We start from the raw sequence: 22,954 nt of genomic DNA, 5'->3' as shown, positions 1-22,954 counted from the left end.
GTCAGTGCACTCAATGGGCCGAATGACCACCTCCTGCACTTTTGGGATTCTATTGAAATCTACCATCTTTACCTGATCTGGCCTACACATGACGACAGACCCACTGCAACTGTGTTCAGAAATAGCGTTGCAAGCCAATCAAGTTCAAGGGCATTAGGGATGGACAGCAAATGATGGCCTTACCAACTCTGCCAAATCCCACGAAAGAACAAATATAAATAAGTTACATTAGACGCAGAATGTTTAAGAACTTTTATTTAATGTGATGTGTTAAATGAATTGCAATGGGGAAGACATCAAGTTGAACTTCCAGATTATGCCGACACAGGAATTTCTCATCCTAGTTATTTGTTTCCATCACAGATTTTGACTTTCCAATTCTTATTTCACCCATTCTGCAGTGTCTATCTCTTGGAAACTTGTACACAATGCACATTTTGATGTATAACTGAAATAAAGTCTCCCAACTTTATGCACCTTTGTAGATCTATAAAATAGAAGCACAGTTATTATTTATGCTTTTCATTGCCAAAAAGCTGTATTGATTGATTTATTGTACCAAAGTACAGTGAAAAGTATTTTTCTGCGGCCAAGGGAATGTATAGTAGACAAAAAAGAATAATCGACCGAGTAGATTGACAAATGGTACATTGAGAAATAGTGATTGGTTACAGTGCGGAACAAGGGCCAAACAAAGTAAATACATGAGCAAGAACAGCATAGGGTGTCGTGAATAGTGTTCTTACAGGGAACAGATCAGTCCAAGGGTAAGTCGTTGAGGCTAGTAGCTGTGGGGAAGAAGCTGTTCCTATGTCTGGATGTACAGGTCTTCAGACTTCTGTACCTTCTGCCTGATGGAAGGGTCTAGAAGAGGGCAAAGCCCGGGTGTGAGGGGTGACAATGCTGTCTACCTTCCTGAGGCAGCGGGATATGTAGACAGGATCAATGTGAGTGTGGGCAAGCTTGTGTGATGCGTTGGGTTGAGTTCACCACACTCTGCAGTTTCTTGCGACCTTGGGCCGAGGAGATGCCATACCAGGCTGTGATGCAGCCGGATAGGATGCTCTGTCTGGCACATCTGCAGAGGTTTTAAGTTTGTACCAATTGTTCTTTGGTGTTATTTTCTATTTTGACAGTACTGTTTGCTCCGTTATAATTTATCCAGTATATTGTGTTAGGATTTTAGTAACAGACGAAGGCTATATTTTAAATATTCCCATACCAGCCTCCCCGAACAGGCGCCGGAATGTGGCGACTAGGGGCTTTTTACAGTAACTTCATTGAAGCCTACTCGTGACAATAAGCGATTATTATTAAATAACTTCCAGAAGGTTTTTTTAAACCTTTAAGAATTGTTAATTTGCCATTGCCAGAGCTTTTGTTTCAGTGGGACAGGATGCTACGAATTCAAACCCTTTTCTTTGTTTATGCAAGCTGTATGATTTTCTTTTCTGGTAGAGCAGTGAATGCTATAGAAGAATGCAAGGAGATGGTGCAGAAAATCCTACAAGGAACTTCGCTGGCCCTGCGATTTCAGGGAATTGCAGATTTTAGAGGTGAAGTGGTATTTGCACAGCTGGTGCAAAATGAACACCTGACAACACTAGCACATATTGCAGGTATGTGGTTTAGTTTGAATTTGCTTCCAAATGTGTTATATATTATTAAATATTATTTAAGATTTAAATCTGATATTTAGAAGGTTTTGACCGTCTTAGTGACCCAGCAAAGGCTAGAAGGATTAAAACCACCTCCCAACTAGAAGGCACTGCTGGAAGGGATCAAGGCAAAGTGGGAGGAAGAGTTGGGAGAGGGTACGGAGGAGGAGTTCTGGTGTGAGCTGATACAGCCGAAGGTGGTACATAGAGCACACCTTTCAAGGTGAGGATGAGCTAGCCCTTTGAGCGGGGTAGAATGTTTAGAATGCGCGGGGGGGGGGGGGTAGTGGGGGGGGCATGCAAACCACATTCATATGTTTTCGTCCTCTCCAAAGCTAGAGGATTACTGGAAGGAGGTTTTTCAGGTAATCTCTAAAGTGGTGAATGTGAAACTGGACCCGGGCCCTCGGGAGGCCATATTTTTGGTGTCGGACCAGCCGGGGTTGGAAATGGGTGCAGAGGCAGATGTGCCTTCGCCTCATTGATCGCCCGAAGGTGGATCCTATTGGGGTGGAGATCAACCTCGCCACCCTGTGCTCTGGCCTGGCGGGGGAACCTGCTGGAATTCTTGACGATTGAAAAGGTCAAATTTGAACTGAGGGGAAGGATGGTGGGGTTCTACAATTCATGGGCGTTATTCGTTATGCACTTTCGAGAATTGGATTACATCGAACATTCTGGGGAGGGGGGCCTGGGAGGGTTGGGGGGAGGGGGGCTGTGTGTGTTAATGGTGACTATGGGTGATTCCTGATTCCTTTTTGTCATTTGTTTATGTTAATATGCGGGCTAATGTTTGGGATTTGGTGGGAGGATGTGATCGTTATTGATATGTGGATTGACATTAAATTCGTTACTGATTATTGTTTATTGTTGGGTGTAAATTTGGGAGAAAATGTGAAAAAGGAGGAGAATGAAAATATTTTTTTAAAACCCACCTCCAACTCCTGAGTAATGATAACACTGCCACCCGCTCCTTCCACTGGAGCTGCAACGTGCCCATCACCCGACTCTCCTTCCCACCCTTCATTCCCAACCCATCCTGCCCCACCCCGCATCCTACCCACTTACCTGACACACTTGCTTTCTTCCTGACTTCAAAATGGATGGGTCGGCATTTGCAGGGTTGTCGGGAGAGTTTGTTTGTGCACATTTCTGTCTACAACAACAATTTGCATTCATTTAGCACCTTTTAATGCAGAAACAAGTCCTAAACTCTGTCAGAGTTGGAATCCAAAAAAGACGGCATCATCTCAAAGGGGATATTAGGAGGTGTGACAGAATTATTTTTAGGGTAATCTTAAAAGAGGGAAGCAGGGGTCCGGTGTGAAAATCCAGAGGATATGCCCTCGGCTTAAGGCATGGCCTCCAATGATCAAGTGATGGGTAGGTGTTGCACAAGAAAACAAAGCGGAACAGAGCGAATGGGTGGCTGCAGGACTGGTAAATACCACAAAAAATAAAGAGTGCTAGGTATTGATGGGATTTAAACATTGGAATGAGAATTTTAAATTTGAGTCAATGAGGGACCTAGAGCCAATGTAGGTGGGAAAGGGTAGGGGTGATGGGCGAACGGGACCTCTTGCGAGATAGGGTACAGGCAGCAGAGGTTTGGATGAGCTGTGCGCTGGAGATTGGAAGATGCAGGCTTCCCAAGAGAACATTGGAATAATTGAGTCTGGAGATGATAAAGGCCTGAGCGAGACTTTCAAGGACAGATGGGGGGTGCTTTAGAACAGAATTCAGTGGACCACTAAAGGTTTTGCAGTCGGAGTATTCTGATAATGTGGGTCAATGGAGGTGACTCAGTTTATGAACATTTATTCATTTCCTAGTTGCTTTCCTCCTGCTTAGGGAAAGTGGCCTCTGTGGATTGCTCAGTCTCTAAATTATGTTTGAATTGAGTACAAGCTGTCAAAGATTCCACTGTGCAATGGCCCAGGCAGGTATTTGGTGAAAACATTTGCAGATTAACTAATGAAATCAAAAATTGGCACTTTGTGGCCAGTATAAGTGTCATGGATGTGCCAAACCGTTATCACTTGAAAACGGACTGTACCGAAGTTCTGGATGTCGAGGAGTCATCTGTTTAGTTATGTATTATTAAATGACTTGGTTTTAGCAAGAATTAAACATGACACATCTTTATAAAGCTTCCTGATGTTGTGAAAAGTAGATAATCAACATTATGCATCTTTTCTTCACTTGAGGCTGTGATTTATGTTGTAAAATGCTTCAGTGGGGACAGTTTTCTGCCCAAGTAAATAGCCATCTTTAATTGGTAAGCCTAGACATTGGCTGTCAGTGGATATTCAGTTGTGAAGAGCCTTCACATCGATCTTTTACACTTGTTCTTGGGATTTAGGCAGCATTAGCCAGGTGGCATTTCATTGCTGTCCCTTAGTTGCTTTGAGGACATTAAGTCAATCATGTCCTTATCTGACACCTATTACATTTTGAGGAGAGATAATTTGAGATTGAGGACCCTGTCTGAGTTTTGTTTCTATCTCCTGTGTAAATTGTTACGATCATTATCTTGCGTTCCAAACAGTGTAAAATCTCTTACAGATCTTTTTCATTGAATCATAGATTTCCTAGAAGGGGGCCTTTCTGCCCAGTGCAAAAGGAGGTCATTCTGCCCATCGAGACTGCACCAACCCTCTGTAAAAGCACCACATCTAGGCCCATTCCCCCCGCCCTATCTCTGCCTCACCTGCACATCCCTGAACACTTGAGGGGCAATTTAGCAGGGCCAATCCACCTAAACTGCACATCTTTAAATATGGCAGGAAAACAGAGCAACTGGAGGAAACCCATGCAGACACTGGGAAAATGCAAATTCCACACAGTCACCCAAGGCCAGAATTGAACCCGGGTCCCTGGTGCTGTGAGGCAGCAGTGCTAACCACTGTGCCATTGTTCCACCCCGTTGAAAGTTGTTACAGGAAACCTGAATGGATTATTATGTACACATGTTTTTTTTCCTGATAGGATACAATCTGAACTACATTACATATGTAAGATTAGTGTCCTGCAGTTGAAGCACTAACTCTGAAGTGTTTAGCCTGCAGAATACTACTGATATGCGCTCGCATTTTGCTCTGGTTGGAGAAGAGTTTGTGGTGCAGGAAAATGCATGCTCAGTGATTCACTGGCAAGTTGACTGGTTCAATCTGTGCAACTTATTAAGTTGGAGTTTGGGGCTCTCCCAAAGCTCGTGGGTAGCTCTTGGTGGCTTGAGGGTAGCTCCTAAAAGAAGTAGACTATGAGCTATTTTGAGGGCTGGGCGAGACGTTCACAGCATTGACTATAGTTTGCCGTGGAGGTTCAACAAAAGCGAAGTGCTTTATTTAGAAGATGTTAACACCACAGGCTTCGATGTTACACTGCCCAGTAACCCACGCAAACGACTAATGACTTCAAGCAAGCATTCTCTTAAAGTGCCCTTGTTCAGTTGCGAGGCTGCTGGTAAGGAATCACTGAAAATACTATAAATACACATCAGTTCCTCCCCCTTTAAATCAAACGTTCCCAACACATTAAACCGTAATACACGAACAATCAACAATCGAATAATAACAGCCAATACATCAGACGTTTTGGAGGTCGTCGTTCTCTGAATGGCTGTTAGCGAATCCCAGGCGTCTGCTTTTTAGTACTTCTTGCAACCTCTGGTGTCTTTGTTTTGGTGTGAACACCATCAGCAGTTGTTTTAACCGGGCTCAACGTTATGACCTGAGGTTGACCCGGTGTTTTATTGGCAATTGAGGTGCAGTTTTCCCCAATTGATTCTGGTGATGTCAGGTTTTCCGGGAGCCCAGATCGTGTCTCAGCACAGCTAGATTTGGACTCTAGCAGATTAGCTTTTGTTGCCAAAAAGTTGATCTGCACGCTTCCTCCAGATTACATCATCTCTGGTTTGGATGGTGTAAGAAACTGTGCTATGATGGTGGTAGGAATCCAGTTTTCACCTCCAGTATGGTTTCTTGCCAGAATTTCTTGTCCCTGGTGTCATGTGAGAGCATCTTTAAGAAATGGGTGTGTAAGAAATGTACCTTTTAAGAAATGGGTGTTTATCAGTGATGTCAGAGTGTGGGTGGAGCTGGGCTGTCTGTCAGCTTTTTACTTTCGTTTTAGGCTGTTTGCTGCAGTGTATGTTTTAGTTTTGTTTTCAGAGTTGGATAGCTGCAGTCACACCAGAAGGGGTATTAGTCTTTCTGTCTGTAATCTAAAAACTGTAAATCGATCCAGAAGGGGTATTAGTCTTTCTGTCTGTAATCTAAAAACTGTAAATCGATCCTTTGGTGATTTAAAACTAATAACTGCTCTCAGTTATTTAACCTGATGTGCTTCGGTTTAAAAAAAACTTTTAAGTCTTATGGATGTTAAAAGGAAAGCTTAAAGGATTACTTAGTGTTGTAGTCTTTGGGGGTTGTATTTGAATTAATGGTTGCTAAGATGTTCACTGTATGTTTTAAAAAGGTTAACTTGAGTTCATAGAATAAACATTGTTTTGCTTTAAAAAATACTTTTCCATTTGAAAATGAAATGAAATGAAAATCGCTTATTGTCACAAGTAGGCTTCAAATGAAGTTACTGTGAAAAGCCCCTAGTCGCCACATTCCGGTGCTTGTTCGGGGAGGCTGGTACAGGAATTGAACCATGCTGCTGGCCTTCCTTGGTCTGCTTTAAAAGCCAGCGATTTAGCTTAGTGTGCTAAACCAGCCCCTTCTGCTGTACCACACTTGCAGAGTGGGCCGTGTGCTCCCCATACTACAATCTATTAAAAGTTGTGGATCATGTGAACTCCATGATACACTTTGGGGTTCTCTAAACCCTGGCCCATAACAAATTGGGGGCTCGTCCAGGATAAAAGTCTATCTATTGGATTGGCTGAGTGAACCTAAAGACAGTGAGGGGTGATCATATTGTGGTTGCTTTTAAGTAGGGAGTGTGTTGTGGACAATGGCTCTTTCAGAGGCCCTGAAGATTTTGGGGGTGGAGACGGTCACTCGCAGTACCTTACAGACAGAGACTAAAAGCAAACTTTTAGATTTGACAAAAACATTGCAGTTAACATTACCTGACAAAGTGCGAAAAGATGAGGTAATTATGGCGGTGGCTAAGCACTTAAAGTTGCCTGTGATACAGTCTGACTCATTAGAAATAGCAAAGATCCAGTTGCAGATTAAGCAACTTGAACATGACAAAGAATTAAAGCAGCTTGAATATGCAATGAGAGAGAAAGAAAGAGAAAGGGAGATACAGATCAGGGAAAAATAAAAGGAGAGAGAAGAAAGAGACAAAGAAAGAGATAGAGAGGAAAAGGAAAGAGATAGAGAGGAAAGGGAAAAAGAGAGTGAGTTTGAACTTCAGAAAATGTCTATGAAACATAACAGTCAGTTAAAATTGGCAGACGTAAAAGGAAACGTACAGTTGGAGGATAGTGGTGAGGATAGTGAGAAAGAGCGTCATAGTCGAAGGCTTGGTGGGGATCTATTTAAATATGTCCGAGAATTGCCAAGGTTTGACGAGAAGGAGGAAGAAACCTTTTTCATTTCATTTGAGAAGATAGCTGAACAAATGAAATGGCCACAGGACATGTGGGTATTACTGATTCAAACAAAGCTGATAGGTAGGCCTAGTGAAGTGTTTGCATCACTACCGGAGGAGGTATCTGGGACGTATGAGGAGGTGAAAAAATCCATCTTAGGTGCATATGAACTAGTGCCTGAAGCTTACAGACAAAGGTTTAGAAATTTAAGGAAAGAATTTGGTCAAACATACATGGAGTTTGAAAGGCTCAAACAGAGTAATTTTAATAGGTGGATAAGGGCTTTTAAAATAGACCAAACGTATGAAGCTCTCAGAGAAATTATACTTTGAGGAGTTTAAAAATTCAATACCTGATGCAGTGAGAACTCATGTGGAAGAGCAGAGGGTTAAAACTGTGAGGTTAGCAGCAGAAATGGCAGATGATTATGAATTAATTCATAAATCAAAGTTTGGTTTCCGACATCAGTTTCAGCCTGTGAGGGATAGAAACTGGGGACATGAGAAATACTCAAGTGGTAAAGGTAAAGGTGATCTGATGGGAGATAATAAGGAGAGTGTACCTCAGACTAAAAAAGAAACCCAGGACGGTGGAAAAGAAATGAAAAATTTCGAATGTTTTAACTGTAATATACTAGGCCATGTAAAGTCACAGTGTTTGTGGTTGAAGAAAAGCACTGGGAAGGCTGATGTGGTAAAACAGGATAAGACAGTGTTAAAGTGGTAAAGGAAAGCCCAAGTGAAGCAAAGAAGATGCACAAGATTGTACAGCTTGATCAAGAGGTGATTGATAAGAAGGTGCCAGATCTCTTCAGAAAATGTGCTTGTATGGTAAAGTGTATCAGGAGGAACAGGTAACGAAGTCACAATTTTAAGAGATACGGGAGCTAGTCGATCTTTAATGGTGAGAGATGAGGAGTTATGTAGTTTGGGAAGAATATTGCCAGAAAAGGTGGTAATATGTGGAATTCAGGGTGAGAGGAGTAGTGTTCCATTATATAAGGTAAAGTTGGAGAAATCAAAGAGTGAAGATAAAGTTGAAGTGCAATTATCAGAAACTATTTTTGATCAGATGGTTGAAAAAGAACAACAGGTGGAGGATGAGGCGGGTATTTTTAGTTCAGGAAAATTGGTGGAGTTACAACGGAAAGATGTAGAAATAAACCGGATGTATCAGAAAACATACACAGAAGAGGAATCTGAGTGTATACCAGAGTGTTATTACTGTAAAAGTGATGTCTAGATGAGAAAATGGAGATCTTGACATATGCAGGCGGATGAAAAGTGGGCAGAAGTTCATCAAGTAGTATTGCCGGTAGAATATAGAAAGGAGATGTTGCGAGTTGCACATGAGGTACCAGTGGGAGGTCATTTGGGAATAAGGAAAACTCAAGCTAAAATCCAGAAATATCTTTATTGTCCTGGACTACATAAAGATGTAGTTTAATTTTGTCAATCATGTCACACATGTCAAGTGATAGGGAAACCTCAAGCAGTGGTAAAACCAGCGCCCTTAATACCCATTCCAGCATTTGAGGAACCTTTCACAAGGGTCCCAATTGATTGCATAGGACTGTTTCCTAAAACAAAAAGTGGGAATCAATATCTTTTGACTATAATGGACGTGTCTACTAGGTTTCCAGAGGCCATTCCAGTATGTAATATTACAGCTAAATAGATTGTGGAGGAGTTACTTAAATTCTTTACTGGATATGCCTCAAGGTTATTCAAAGAAGTTATGGATAGCTTAGGAATAAAACAATTTAAATCAACTGCGTTCCACCCAGAATCGCAGGGAGCGTTAGAAAGGTGGCATCAGACAGTGAAGACAATGTTGAGGGCTTATTGTCAAGATTATCCAGAGGATTGGGATAAAGGAATTCCATTTGTACTGTTTGCAATTAGGGATGCACCTAATGAGTCAACCAAATTCAGTCCTTTTGAGCTAATTTTTGGTCATGAGGTAAGAGGACCACTTAAATTGATGAAGGAAAAATTGGTGAGTGAGGAATCGGAAATAACATTATTGGATTAAGTGTAAAATTTTAGGGAACGATTAAATACAGTAGGTGAATTGGCGAGACATTTAAAAGTTGCACAAAATGTGATGAAACGGGTAGCGGACAAGAAATCCAAAGTTCGTAGTTTTGCCATTGGAGATAAAGTTTTAGTGTTGTTACCAGTGGTAGGTGAACCTTTTAAAAGCAAGGTTTTGTGGACCGTATCAGATTGAAAGGAGATTAAGGGAGGTGAATTATGTGGTAAAAACACCAGATAGAAGAAGACTCACCGAGTGTGTCATGTGAATATGCTTAAAAGGTACTTTGAAAGTGAAAGCGAGAAAAAGGAGAGGGTTTTAATGGTTCTAACTCAAAGTGACGAACCAAATCCAGATGACTGTGAATTTGATATACCTCAAATTAAATTGGAAAGTGAGGATGCTCTTAAAAATTAGGATAAATTGTTGAGGTACCTTCCAGAGGAAAAACGGACTGACCTGAAAGAGTTATTGATATCACGTGGGCAAGTTTGTAGAGATAAATTGGAAAGTACTAAAATGGCTATATATGATGTAGATGTGGGAAATGCTGTTCCAATCAAACAACATCCATATAGACTTAATCCTTTAAAATTGGCACAGGTTAACAAAGAGATTGAGAGTATGCTTAAAAATGGCATAATTGAAGTGGGTTGCAGCCAATGGAGCTCACCCATAGTGATGGTACCTAAACCAGACGTTGGAGAAAGTGGGACAATCTGGATAAGGTTACTGGCAGGTACCTTTTTCCGAAAGGGCGAAGGAGATTTCAGCTTTTGTGACTCTGAATTGGTATATACCATCTAAAGTTATGCCATTTGGCATGAAAAACGCCCCAGCCACATTTCAACGGTTAACTAACAAAGTTGTTTCAGGATTACCCAATTGTGTGGTATACATCGACGATCTGGTAATTTTCAGCCAGACATGGAAAGAACATTTAAAACATCTGATGGAGTTATTCGATCGACTTCAGGAGGCGGATTTGGTGGTAAACCTAGCCAAAAGTGAATTTGGAAAAGCCCAAGTCACTTTCCTTGGCCATACAATCGGAGAGGGTCGAATGGTCACACGGGATGTGAAACCAACAGTTATTGAGGAGGTTTCAATACCCTAAAGACGAAGGGAAATAATGCGATGACTTGGCATGAGTGGATTTGATCGAACATTTGTGCAAATGTTTTGTAGCGTGATTGCTCCACTGATGGACTTGCTGAAAAAACATCGAAAATTTCAATGGACAGCGGACTTTCAACAGGCATTTGACTGCCTGAAAGCTGTGATAACCAATGCCCCTGTGTTGGAGAATTACAAGGGACTCTGTGATCAGATTGAACTAAAGTATCTGACTTTAAAGAGAAATGCCGAGGCATAGAGAAATGGATGGATTGTGCAAAGACCTTCTTGTTCAAAGAGATGTCAATCGAGAAGCATTCCAGTTGGAAGGACAAAAAAAAGGGACTATATTATTATACCTGTTTGCGTGTGTTGTTTTTTGAAACAAAAAAAAGTATATTTACTGTATGCATTTCTTAAAGGATAGTGAAAAGGTGAAAAATGGAACCATCTTGAAGTTGATGGTTTATTTATATTTCTTGGGGGGGGGGGGGGAAAGTGTCATGTGAGAGCACCGTTAAGAAATGGGTGTTTAAGAAATGTATCTTTAAGAAATGGGTGTTTATCAGTGATGTCAGAGTGATGTCTTTGTTTTGGTGTGAATACCATCAGCAGTTGTTTTAACCGGGCTCAACGTTATGACCGGAGGTTGACCCGGTGTTATATTGGCAATTGAGGTGCAGTTTTCCCCAATTGATTCTGGTGATGTCAGGTTTTCCGGGAGCCCAGATAGTGTCTCGGCACAGCTAGATTTGGACTCTAGTAGATTGGCTTTTGTTGCCAAAAAGTTGATCTGCACGCTTCCTCCAGATTACATCATCTCTGGTTTGGACAGTGTAAGAAACTGTGCTATGATGGTGGTAGGAATCCAGTTTTCACCTCCAGTATGGTTTCTTGCCAGAATTTCTTGTCCCTGGTGTCATGTGAGAGTATCTTTAAGAAATGGGTGTTGAAGAAACATACCTTTTAAGAAATGGGTGTTTATCAGTGATGTCAGAGTGTGGGTGGAGCTGGGCTGTCGGTCAGCTTTTTACTTTCGTTTTAGGCTGTTTGCTGCAGTGTGTGTTTTAATTTTGTTTTCAGAGTTGGATAGCTGCAGTCACACCAGAAGGGGTATTAGTCTTTCTGTCTGTAATCTAAAAACTGTAAATCGATCCTTTGGTGATTTAAAACTAATAACTGCTCTCAGTAGTGACTTTAACCTGATGTGCTTCGGTTTAAAAAAAACTTTTAAGTCTTATGGATGTTAAAAGGAAAGCTTAAAGGATTACTTAGTGTTGTAGTCTTTGGGGGTTGTATTTGAATTAATGGTTGCTAAGATGTTCACTATGTTTTAAAAAGGTTAACTTGAGTTCATAGAATAAACATTGTTTTGCTTTAAAAAATACTTTTTCATTTCTGCTGTACCACACCTGTAGAGTGGGCCGTGTGCTCCCCATACCCTAATCTAGTAAAAGTTGTGGGTCAGGTGAATTCCATGATACACTTTGGGGTTCTCTAAACCCTGGCGCATAACACTGGCAAAAAATAAGTTTTGCTTTGTTTTCCTGCCGCTTGACCTGATCCGGTTTCTTTTTCTGAACGTCTTTAATCTTTAGTGATTTTAGTAAGTCAAATGCTGTATGCAATTTACGCTTAATCATTATGATGACAATGTACAAGGCATGATCAGTAAGCTTGCAGATGACACTAAAGTAGGTGGTAGACCGTGAGGAAGTTTATTGAAAATTGCAGCAGGATCTTGATCAGCTGGGGAAGTGGGCCAAGAAATGGCAAATGGTGTTCAATACAGATAAATGTGAGGTGTAGCATTTTGGAAAGTCAAATCAAGGTAGGACTTCCATGGTGAATGGTAGGACCTTAGGCAGCATTTTGGAACAGCGGGACCTTGGAGTTCAGGTGCACAGTTCTCTAAAGGCAGAGTCGCAGGTAGATAGGGCAGTGATGAAGGCTTTTGGCATGCTGGCTTTCATCTGTCAGGGAGTTGAATATTGAAGTTAGGAAGTTATGTTGTAGTTGTACAGGACATTGGTGAGGCCGCACCTGAATATTGTGTTCAATTTTGGTCGCTTTGCTATAAGAAAGATGTTATTAAATTGGAGAGAGTGCAGAAGAGATTTACAAGGATGTTGTCAGGACTCGAGGGGCTGAGTTATAGGGAGAGATTGGACAAGCTAGGACTTTTTCCTTTGGAACGCAGGAGACTGAGGGGTGATCTTATAGAGGTGTATAAGATCATGAGAGACATGGATCGTGTGAATACACTCACTCTTTTTCCCAGGGTTGGGGAATCGAGAACTAGAGGGCATAGGTTTAAGTTAAGACGGGAACGAATTAATGGGAACCTACGGAGCAATTTTTTTTTTTTTTTTAAAACACAGAGGGTGGAACATATGAGGAATGAGCTGCCAGAGGAAGTGGTTGAGGCAGGGACATCGACAACATTTAAAAGGCATTTGGACAGATACATGGATAGGGAAGGTTTAGAGGGATATGGGCCAAGTGCAGGCAAATGGGGTTAGCTTAGATGGGACTTTTGGTTGGCGTGGACCAGTTTGGGCCGAAGGGCCTGTCTCCGTGCCGTCGATTCTATGAACGTGGGAGAAACTTGGGTTTTTGAGGGAGCGGTATTCCTGTACATGAACAGATATTAACTCAAGCGTTTGGTCAATGAACCGTGTTCTCTGGTTATCTCGAATGTTTGCCTCATCCTTTGCACAAAGCGTCTGCTACCCAGTTGCTGCAGGGTGGTATGGTGTGGACCTGATGTCTTGTATTCCGTTCTCCTTCAAGAAGTTGTCAAACTCTTGAGGTTTGAACTGTGGTCCATTATCACTCACCAATTACAGGGGCGGCATGAAGGCGCAGTGATTAGCACTGCTGCCTCATGGTGCTGAGGGTTCAACCCTGACCCTGGGTCACTGTCTGTGTGGAGTTTGTGCATTCTCACTGTGTTTGCATAGGTCTCACCCCCACAACCCAGGGTAGGTGGATTGTACAGGCTAAATTGCATCTTAATTGGAAAATAAAAGAATTGGGTACTTGAAATTTAGAGCAGCACAGTGGGAGAGCGCTGCTGCCTCACAGCTCCAGGGACCCAGGTTCAATTCCCGCCTCGGGTGAATGTGTGTGTGGAGTTTGTACTCTGTGTCTGCGTGGGTTTCCTCCGGGTGCTCCGGTTTCCTTGAAGGTCCAAAGATGTGCAGATTAAGTGGATTGGCCACGCTAAAAATTGCTCTTAGTGTCCAAAGGTTGGTGGGGTTACTGGGTTAAGGGGATAGGGTGGAGGTGCTCCACCCTACTGAGGTAGGGTGCTCTTTCAAGTGCGAGTGTAGACTCGATGGGCCTAATGGCCTCCTTCTGCACTTAATTTCTATGATTCTATGATTAATTGTTCAGAATAACTGAATCTACTGACGATTTCTCCCAATGTCTCAATTTTCTTCTCCAATGGTGTGATTTCATGATGGAAACGTCTGGCCATTTTGAATTGGCTTTGGCTAGAGTTAGAAACATGCGCCCCTCAAATGATCCTGCGTAATCAGTGTATATCCCTTGCAAAGTGCCTCTTCTGGCCATTCCCACAGATGCAGTGGTGTAAATGGCTGCAGGTTTCACATTTTTGGTCAAGACTAACACATTCCTGCCTTCTCCTTTATTTCGTCATCTAAACCAGTCCATCAGAAATCACTCTTCACTATCTCCATCATTCTCCAAATGGCCTCTGCGTAATTGGTTCAATTCACGTTTTCTTAATAGTGGTGGAATGTTGACTCTCATTCTCCAGAGCAGACATCCTGCCTGTATGGATAACTCACGTCTTCGGGTGAATACAGCTTTCACTCGGGGTTTACTCCAGAGGTCTTGTATCAAAGCAGCATGTCGATTACCTCGGAAATCACTTCAGCTGTGCTTCTTCACTTATCATGCGGTTACAAGAGTATTATTTACCTGCTCAAAGTAGAAAATGTTTCCACACAAAATACTGATCGACATAATATCTGGTAAGGGTAGTCTGGAAAACCCATCTGCATTACCATGAAGACTTGGCTGACGATACTTGATAGTACACGTGTGCTGACAACCCCCAGCAATGCCCATCTCGGCATTCTACTCGCCGCCGGTAATGGAATCTTGATATGTAGTCCAAAAATTGCCATGAATGGACGATGGTCCGCCAATATTGTGAATTTCATCCCATATGAGAAATGATAGAATCGTTTTATCCCAGATAAATCCTAGAGATTCTTTCTCTATCTGAGCATAATTGCTTTTGGCTTTATTCAATGTTGTGGACATAAAGTCCTGTGAGCATGATGTGGGAAACCACTGACCCAACACAATGGGGTGATGCATCACACACCAACTTCAGGGATAGGTTTGGATCACAATATGTCAGGACTTTTGACTTGAGCAGCGCCTCCTTGGCTTGCACAAACTTTCTCACATTGATCTTGACACAGTAGATTATGCAAGGGTTTAAGAATAGTCACCTGATTGGGGACAAACCTGTGGTAAGTTAGTAAGCCTAAGAAAGATCAAAATTGGTTAACAGTCTGAGGTGCCAGTAATAACTTTGACCTTCGAAGGCTGCCCCTTGGCGTTGATTACATGTCCCAGATATTCAGTTGAAGATTGAAAACATGGGCGGCATGTGGCGCAGTGGTTAGCACTGGGACTGCGGCGTTGAGGACCCGGGTTTGAATTCCGCCCCGGGTCACTGTCCATGTGGAGTTTGCACATTCTCCCTGTGTCTGTGTGGGTTTCACCCCCACAACCCATCTGACCCGCTTAAAATTGGGCTTAGTGAATCTTGATTCACGTTAATTTGTAGATACGCTTGACTGAGGTCGATCAGCCAAACCTGCAAATAGGTCATGAATCAGGGGTAGAGGGTATTGTTCTGCATGGATTACAGGATTAATATTTACTTTGAAATCACTGCAAATCAGTACAGATTCATCTTTTTTCGTTACTGAAACGATCAGTGTAGCCTATTCACTCACTTTAACAGGTTCTAGGGCTCCTGTCTTGACCAGTCACTCTAATTCTTCCTCTACGTTAGGACTGATTACATAAGGCACCAACCTAGCCTTTAAACACTTCACCTTACTCTCTTCAACCTTTCTGAGGTAGTCTCCATACTTCCCACATCACCGTTAAAATCAATAGTGTATTTTTTCCTTATGTTGACAAGGCCTCATTCTGAATCTGTCATGAGGTTTACTTTGGCCCAATTTAACCTGATCTTTTCCAACCCAAGTTCTTCCCTTTTGTGCCAGATAATTTCCTTCGACTATGTGCAAGGACAAATCTGTTGTCTGACCATTCAGTTATACTATTACATTAATACGGCCCCTCAATGGCACCACTCCTCCAGTACGTTTTTAACACTATCTGCGAGGGTTTCAGTGGGATATGTCACAGCATTTCTGTACAAACTGTCTCTGGCACCAGTGAGACTTCTGTCATTCTTTGTTGGTTGTCCATCCAGCAATGGAGTGACCCAGTACCGATTTGAGGCACCAGCAATAGCTAGTACATATTAATGACAATTCTTCTGCGGACTAATAATCGGGTCTCTCCTCGCGACCCTTTTTCCTTTATTCTGTTTGCCATTTGTGTTATTCGGTTTTTGCCTTATATAACTTTTACCTCAAGTTTGTTTGTTTTTCCAACATGTGGATTCAGTGTGACCAATTTTACCACAAATTCTGTACATGATGTCTTTGCGCAACAATCTGCTGCTGAGTGTCCGATTTTAGCACACTTGTGGCAAGTGCGAGTCTGTTTGTGTTCGGGTTTATGCCAACATCTTGTTAATCCTTGTGTTTGAACTCAACTGTTGAGCTGCTTTGACTGCTAAATGCATTGATACAGAAACTTCCAAGGCTTTTCTTGAAGTCAGATTGCTTTCAGTTGAAAATGAAATGAAATGAAAATGGCTTATTGTCACAAGTAGGCTTCAAATGAAGTTACTGTGAAAAGCCCAGAGTCGCCACATTCCGGCGCTAATCACGTTCGTATATTTTGGTTCTGTCCAAAGCTAGAGGATTACTGGAAGGAGGTTTTTAGGGTAATTTCTAAAGTGGTGTACGTGAAACTGGACCCAGGCCCCTGGGAGGCCATATTCGGGGTGTCGGACCAGCCAGGGTTGGAAACGGGTGCGGAGGCAGATGTTGTAACCTTCGCCTCGTTAGGCGGATCCTGATAGGTTGGAGAGCAACCTCTCCACCCTGTGCCCTGGCGTGGTGGGGGGACCTGTTGGAATTCTTGACTCTTGAGAAGGTTAAGTTTGAACTGAGGGGAAGAATGGAGGGGTTCTATAATTCATGGGCATTATTCATTATGCACTTTCAAGAACTGGATAACATCGAACATTAGTTGGGGCGGGTGGGTGGGAGGGGGCTGTGTGTGTTAATGGTGACTACGGGTGATCGCTAATTCCTTTTTGTCATTTGTTTGTGTGAACATGCGGGCTAATGTTTGGGGTTTGGTGGGAGGATGGGATCGTTGTTATTGATATAGGGATTGACATATTTGTTACTGATTATTGTTTATTGTTGGTGGGTGTAAATTTGGGAGAAAATGTGAAAAAGGAGAATATAAAAAAATATTTATTTAAAAATAAAGGCTGTGATGTTACCCATGCAAACAGTCAATGATATTACACAAGGCCTTTTAGCTTTGACAAAAAGGTCACCTGGACCCGAAACGTTAGCTCTTTTCTCTCCTTACAGACACTGCCAGACCTGCTTGATTTTCCAGCATTTTCTCTTGATTTCAGATTCCAGCATCCGCAGTAATTTGCTTTTATCTTGTGCTTACTTTCGCAAGTGCATCTTTTTACAGCTGTAGACGAGGGGAGAAAATTGTGGTGGCCATAACCAAGTGGGAACTGGATGAAAAATAGTTCTCACCATTTTAGGACTGCTACTATTTCAGCCAGTCTTGGCCTTATTGAAATATTCCCTTCTCCAATTTTGCAATGGAATCTGAACAGTTTATTCTTTCAGAACCAAACCTCTGACTGCAAATGTTTTTGTTTATTAATGATGCTAACAGTTTTTTTTCCATACTGACGTGGAAGGTTGTACAATGTGATTTTCTGAATAATTGTAGGATTTCAGAGATATTTAAAGGGTGTTTGGTTGAACCCCAGATGTGTTGAATTTTATTTGACATTTCTATGTGAATTCATCTTTTTACATCTGGTTGTGATATCATTACATGGGAAGTCTTGCCCTTGCCTATATATAGTCCTAACCTGTTGTCCACATCAATGATATTAGTTTGTATTGATTTATGTCAGTGGAATAAACCTGCTATTGAATATCTCGTGGTCAGATTATAAGAAAGTAATTGTTACACAAATTTAAAATGTACTTTTTTGTCAATTCTAACAGTAATGTCTTGAATTAGAACAAAAATAGGAGCACGCGTTAACCCACTTGGTTTAGTAATGTCTTTTAGGGAAGGAAATCTGCCATCCTTGCCTGATGCCGGCGGATTGGAAATTAGCAAATGTGACACCACTGTTTAAAAAAGGAGGTAGGCAGAAAGCGGGTAATTATAGGCCAGTGAGCTTAACTTCGGTAGTAGGGAAGATGCTGGAATCTATCATCAAGCAAGAAATAGCGAGGCATCTGGATGGAAATTGTCCCATTGGACAGACGCAGCATGGGTTCATAAAGGGCAGGTCGTGCCTAACTAATTTAGTGGAATTTTTTGAGGACATTAACAGTGCGGTAGATAACGGGGAGCCAATGGATGTGGGATATCTGGATTTCCAGAAAGCCTTTGACAAGGTGCCACACAAAAGGTTGCTGCATAAGATAAAGATGCATGGCATTAAGGGGAAAGTAGTAGCATGGATAGAGGATTGGTTAATTAATAGAAAGCAAAGAGTGGGGATTAATGGGGATTTCTCTGGTTGGCAATCAGTAGCTAGTGTTGTCCCTCAGGGATCGGAGTTGGGGACCAAGGGCAATGTGTCCAAGTTTGCAGACGACACTAAGATAAGTGGTAAAGCAAAAAGTGCAGAGGATACTGGAAGTCTGCAGAGGGATTTGGATACGCTAAGTGAATGGGCTAGGGTCTGGCAGATGGAATACAATGTTGACAAATGTGAGGTTATCCATTTTGGTAGGAATAACAGCAAAAGGGATTATTATTTAAATGATAAAATATTAAAACATGCTGCTGTGCAGAGAGACCTGGGTGAGCTAGTGCATGAGTCGCAAAAAGTTGGTTTACAGGTGCAACAGGTGATTAAGAAGGCAAATGGAATTTTGTCCTTCATTGCTAGAGGGATGGAGTTTAAGACTAGGGATCTTCTGCTGCAATTGTATAAGGTGTTAGTGAGGCCACACCTGGAGTATTGTGTTCAGCTTTGGTCTCCTTACTTGAGAAAGGACGTACTGGCACTGGACGGTGTGCAGAGGAGATTCACTAGGTTAATCCCAGAGCTGAAGGGGTTGGATTACGAGGAGAGGTTGAGTAGACTGGGACTGTACTCGTTGGAATTTAGAAGGATGAGGGGGGGGGGGATCTTATAGAAACATCTCAGATTATGAAGGGAATAGATAGGATAGATGCGGGCAGGTTGTTTCCACTGGCGGGTGAAAGCAGAACTAGGGGGCATAGCCTCAAAATAAGGGGAAGTAGATTTAGGACTGAGTTTAGGAGGAACTTCTTCACCCAAAGGGTTGTGAATCTATGGAATTCCTTGCCCAGTGAAGCACCTTCATTAAATATTTTTAAGATAAAGATAGATAGTTTTTTGAAGAATAAAGGGATTAAGGGTTATGGTGTTCGGGCCGGAAACTGGAGCTGAGTCCACAAAAGATCAGCCATGATCTCATTGAATGGCGGAGCAGGCTCGAGGGGCCAGATGGCCTACTCCTGCTTCTAGTTCTTAGGTTCTTATGATGCAGCCTATATGCGACTTCAGACCCTCAATATCTGGTTCACTTTTAAATGCCCTCTGAAATGGCCTAGCAAGCCAGTCAGTTCAAGGGCAGTTTGGGATCGGCAATAAATGCTTGCCTAGCCAGCATCCCCCACACCCCATGTATGCATTGGAAAAAAAAGACCCTCAACCATAATTGATTTTTGGCCTCAATACTTTCCCACTTGCTCCCCATATCCTCAGATTCCCTGAGAGCCTGAGGATCTGCAAATTTCAACCTTGAATATACTCAACAGTGGCACATTCACAACCTTCTGCAATAGAGAATTCCAAAGATCTTTTTTGTGAGGGACACGAAGAATCCAGCACAAGTTTTAAGGATACAAAATAATAACATTTATATATAGAACAGCGGCAGCAACTTCCCTTGCTGCACACTCCTTCCTGCTGGTTCCAAACTGGCCAGCAGACATTCAAACGAGGCCTAAAGAACCAGTCTTCCGGATCAATGGACACGAGACTGGCTCGCTTTTTGTTTTCGTATAGGACCACCCCCCATTCGGTGACTGGGGTTGCTCCCGCAGAACTCCTAATGGGCCGAAGACTTCGCACCCGCCTTAGTATGGTTTTCCCGGACATTGGCTTATCCTCTCTGAAAAGTCCCAGCAGAGGCTTATGATCAGTCACGATAGTGAAATGGCGGCCATACACGTACTGGTGGAAGCGTTTCACCACAAAAACCACTGCCAGGCCCTCCTTCTCGATCGGTGCGTACTTTTTCTCCGCTGCAGTCAATGTGCAGGAGGCGAAAGCTATTGGCCGCTCGGCCCCGTTCTCCATCTTGTGGGACAGGACGGCCCCAATACCATACGGGGATGCATCACATGTGACGAGCAAAGGCTTTCTAGGATCATAGTGGGTTAGTAACCCAGACGACGACAATTGTTGCTTTACCCGCCGGAAAGCGGTTCCTTGCGGCTGACCCCAAACCCAGGTGTGATTTTTCTTTAGCAGAAGGTGCAACGGGGCCAGCGTAGTTGCCAGAATGGGGCAACCAGTCCCGACCCAACAGGCTGTGCCCATGGCCGCGCACCACAATAAGTGGGAAACGCCCCTCCTGGCATCCATAAACAACAGGGGTCATTGTAGTTCCTGCAATGTCCAGTGGCTCCCCCGTGTAGGTGGCCAACCTGGCCTGTGAGTCGGTTAATGTATGGGTCTGTATACCCTGCTTGATGCGGTCGAATGTCCTCTGGGCGATCACGGAGACCGCTGCACCAGTGTCCAACTCCATCTCAAGCGGGTGACCATTGATCCGTACTGTCACCTTAATGGGGGCCACACGGGGAGCTGCCACACAATGCAGCTGCAGGCAGTCATCCCCCGTCTGCACATCCTCAGGAGTAGTTGCCGCAGGTTCATCCACATGGAAGGTACGGCCCCTGGGCTGGTCCCAGTTTCTGTCGGAATGACAGCGCCTCTGGCGCCCCCAGGACCACCGTCCGCGACGGGGTCGGCGCCTACAAGTCTGACACGGACATGGCTCCTCATCCATTGGCTCTGGAGAAGGCTCCCTTCGGGGAGAAATGCCCGACGGCCACTGGCATCGATCCGGCCGTCGCCTTGCCCAAGGTACCGCAGGAGTGCGGGGGTACGTTTTCGGACGGAAGGGGTTGCGCCCCAAGGCATGCACCTCCATTCCCTGTAGCTCCTGCACTCCTCGTTCTGCACTCTCTTGGGACAATACTATTTGAATGGCCTGTTGAAAAGTCAATGTTGGCTTAGCTAACAACTTCCTCTGGATGGCCGCATTGTTAATACCGCAAACCAAACGGTCGCGTAACATTTCTGACAAGGTCTCACCATAGTCACAGTACTCCGCAATCCTGCGTAGCCTGGATAGAAAGTCAGCAAGGGATTCTCCTGGGGTCCTCTCAGCAGTATTAAACCGGTAACGCTGGACTATCGTGGACGGGGTTGGGTTAAAATATTGCCCCACTAAATTCACAAGTTCATCAAATGTTTTGGTGTCCAGCTGGGTACATAAGGCTCCTAATCACCCCAAACATATGCGGGCCGCAGGCGGTGAGCAATATGACCACCTGGCGCTCGTTTTGGGTGATATTGTTTGCCCGGAAATAGTAATGCATCTGTTGTGTGTACTGGTTTCAGCTTTCCAACGCAGCATCAAAAACATCCAAACGTCCGTACAGAGGCATGGTATAATAGAAAACAACTTCCAACCTGTATCCAACAAAAATCCAGGGAGGTGGCTTCAGCAGTGTAGACAGCTATTCACTTTAACCCTCGTCGCCAGTTTTGTGAAGGCCACAAAGAATCCAGCACGAGTTTTAAGGATACAAAGTAATAACATTTATTTACAATAATATAAGCGGCGGCAGCAACTTCCCTTGCTGCACACTCCTTCCTGCTGGTTCCAAATTGGCCAGCTGTATTTATACATGGAGTTTACTAATGGTTTCTCCGCCCCCCTCATTGGGGAAGCTCATATTCCCACAGGATTGTGGGATTGTCATTAGTCCCCAGCCAATAGTAAGCAGGCATGTTATAACAATCTTCAACTCTTGAATGAAGGCATTTTGCCTCATCCCAGTCCTAAATGATGAACCCCTTATCCTGAGGTAGTTCCTTCATGTTCTAGTTTTTCCCCCCAGGAAAAACAAACTCTGTGTCTACCATGCCAGTCCCCTTCAGAATATTGTATGCTTTAATGAAATCACCTCTCGTGCTTCGAAACTCCAGAGAATGCGGACCCAATTTATTCAGCATCTCACCCTAACCCGAACCCTTTTACCCCACACAACAATCTAGTGAATCTTCACCATACAACTTTCAAGGTATGTCTATCCTTCCATAGATATGGAGAACAAAACCGCACGTAGTACTCTAGTTGTAGCTTCACCAATGCCCTGTAGAATTGTAGCAAGATTTCTTTATTGTACTCCAAGGCATTTAAAAACTGACAATAAGTATAAAGAAAGGAAAAGAGTTTCTGAAATTAATGTAAATGATGAGATGAGGGAATTAATAATAGGAAACAAGGAAATGGCAGAGGCTGTGAACAAGTATTTTGTAACTGTCTTCACAGTAGAAGGCACAAAAAGCATCCCAAGAATAGTAGAAAATCAAGAAGCAAAAGGGAGGGACCAACTTAAAACAATACTATCATTAGAGAAAAAGTACTGGAGGAAAATAATGGGACTAAAGGCTGACATTCCCTGGACCTTATGGCTTGCATCCTAGGGTCTTAAGAGTAACTGCTGCAGTTAAAGTAAATGCATTAATTGTAATCTTTCAAAATTCTTAAGATTCTGGAAAGACCCAGTGGGTTGGTAAACGGCAGCTGCATCACCTCTATTCATGAAAGGGTGGGGAGGGGGAGATAGTAAGCAAGGAAAGCCAGGCCAGATATCCTAACATCTGCCCATCAGGAAAATGCTGGAATTCCTTAGAAAGTAGTAGCAGGGTATTTAGAAAATCAGAATACAATCAGACAAAGTTATTATGATTTTATGCAAGTAAAACCGTATTGGAAAACATTATTCAAGTTTTGAGGATGTAGCAAGCAGGGTGGTAAAGGGATACCAGTGTTATGGCACAGCAGATGGCAAGCGCCAGTCTTCCAAAATTCCCAAGGAAAACTTGAAATGGCTGCCAGAT

The 22,954-nt window shown here is 43.0% G+C and overlaps 1 protein-coding gene across 4 annotated transcripts in view; it reads left to right on the top strand.

The window, feature by feature from the left end:
* LOC140410715 (A-kinase anchor protein 7) overlaps window positions 1-22,954 on the top strand; it is a 287,628-nt gene that overhangs the window by 41,991 nt on the left and 222,683 nt on the right. For all 4 annotated transcript variants that reach the window (XR_011940714.1, XM_072499164.1, XM_072499163.1 and 1 more), the window contains exon 5: window positions 1,459-1,619. Coding sequence is in view for 3 of the 4 variants with exons in the window: in XM_072499164.1 (XP_072355265.1) it covers window positions 1,459-1,619 (161 nt within the window). In the remaining variant the exon portion in view is untranslated. The remainder of the gene's footprint in view (window positions 1-1,458; window positions 1,620-22,954) is intronic.

Source organism: Scyliorhinus torazame, chromosome 4, assembly GCF_047496885.1.
Source record: "Scyliorhinus torazame isolate Kashiwa2021f chromosome 4, sScyTor2.1, whole genome shotgun sequence".
Taxonomy (NCBI): domain Eukaryota; kingdom Metazoa; phylum Chordata; class Chondrichthyes; order Carcharhiniformes; family Scyliorhinidae; genus Scyliorhinus; species Scyliorhinus torazame.
The sequence above is the reverse complement of the archived record's forward strand: the minus strand, read 5'-3'. Positions and strand labels throughout refer to the sequence as shown.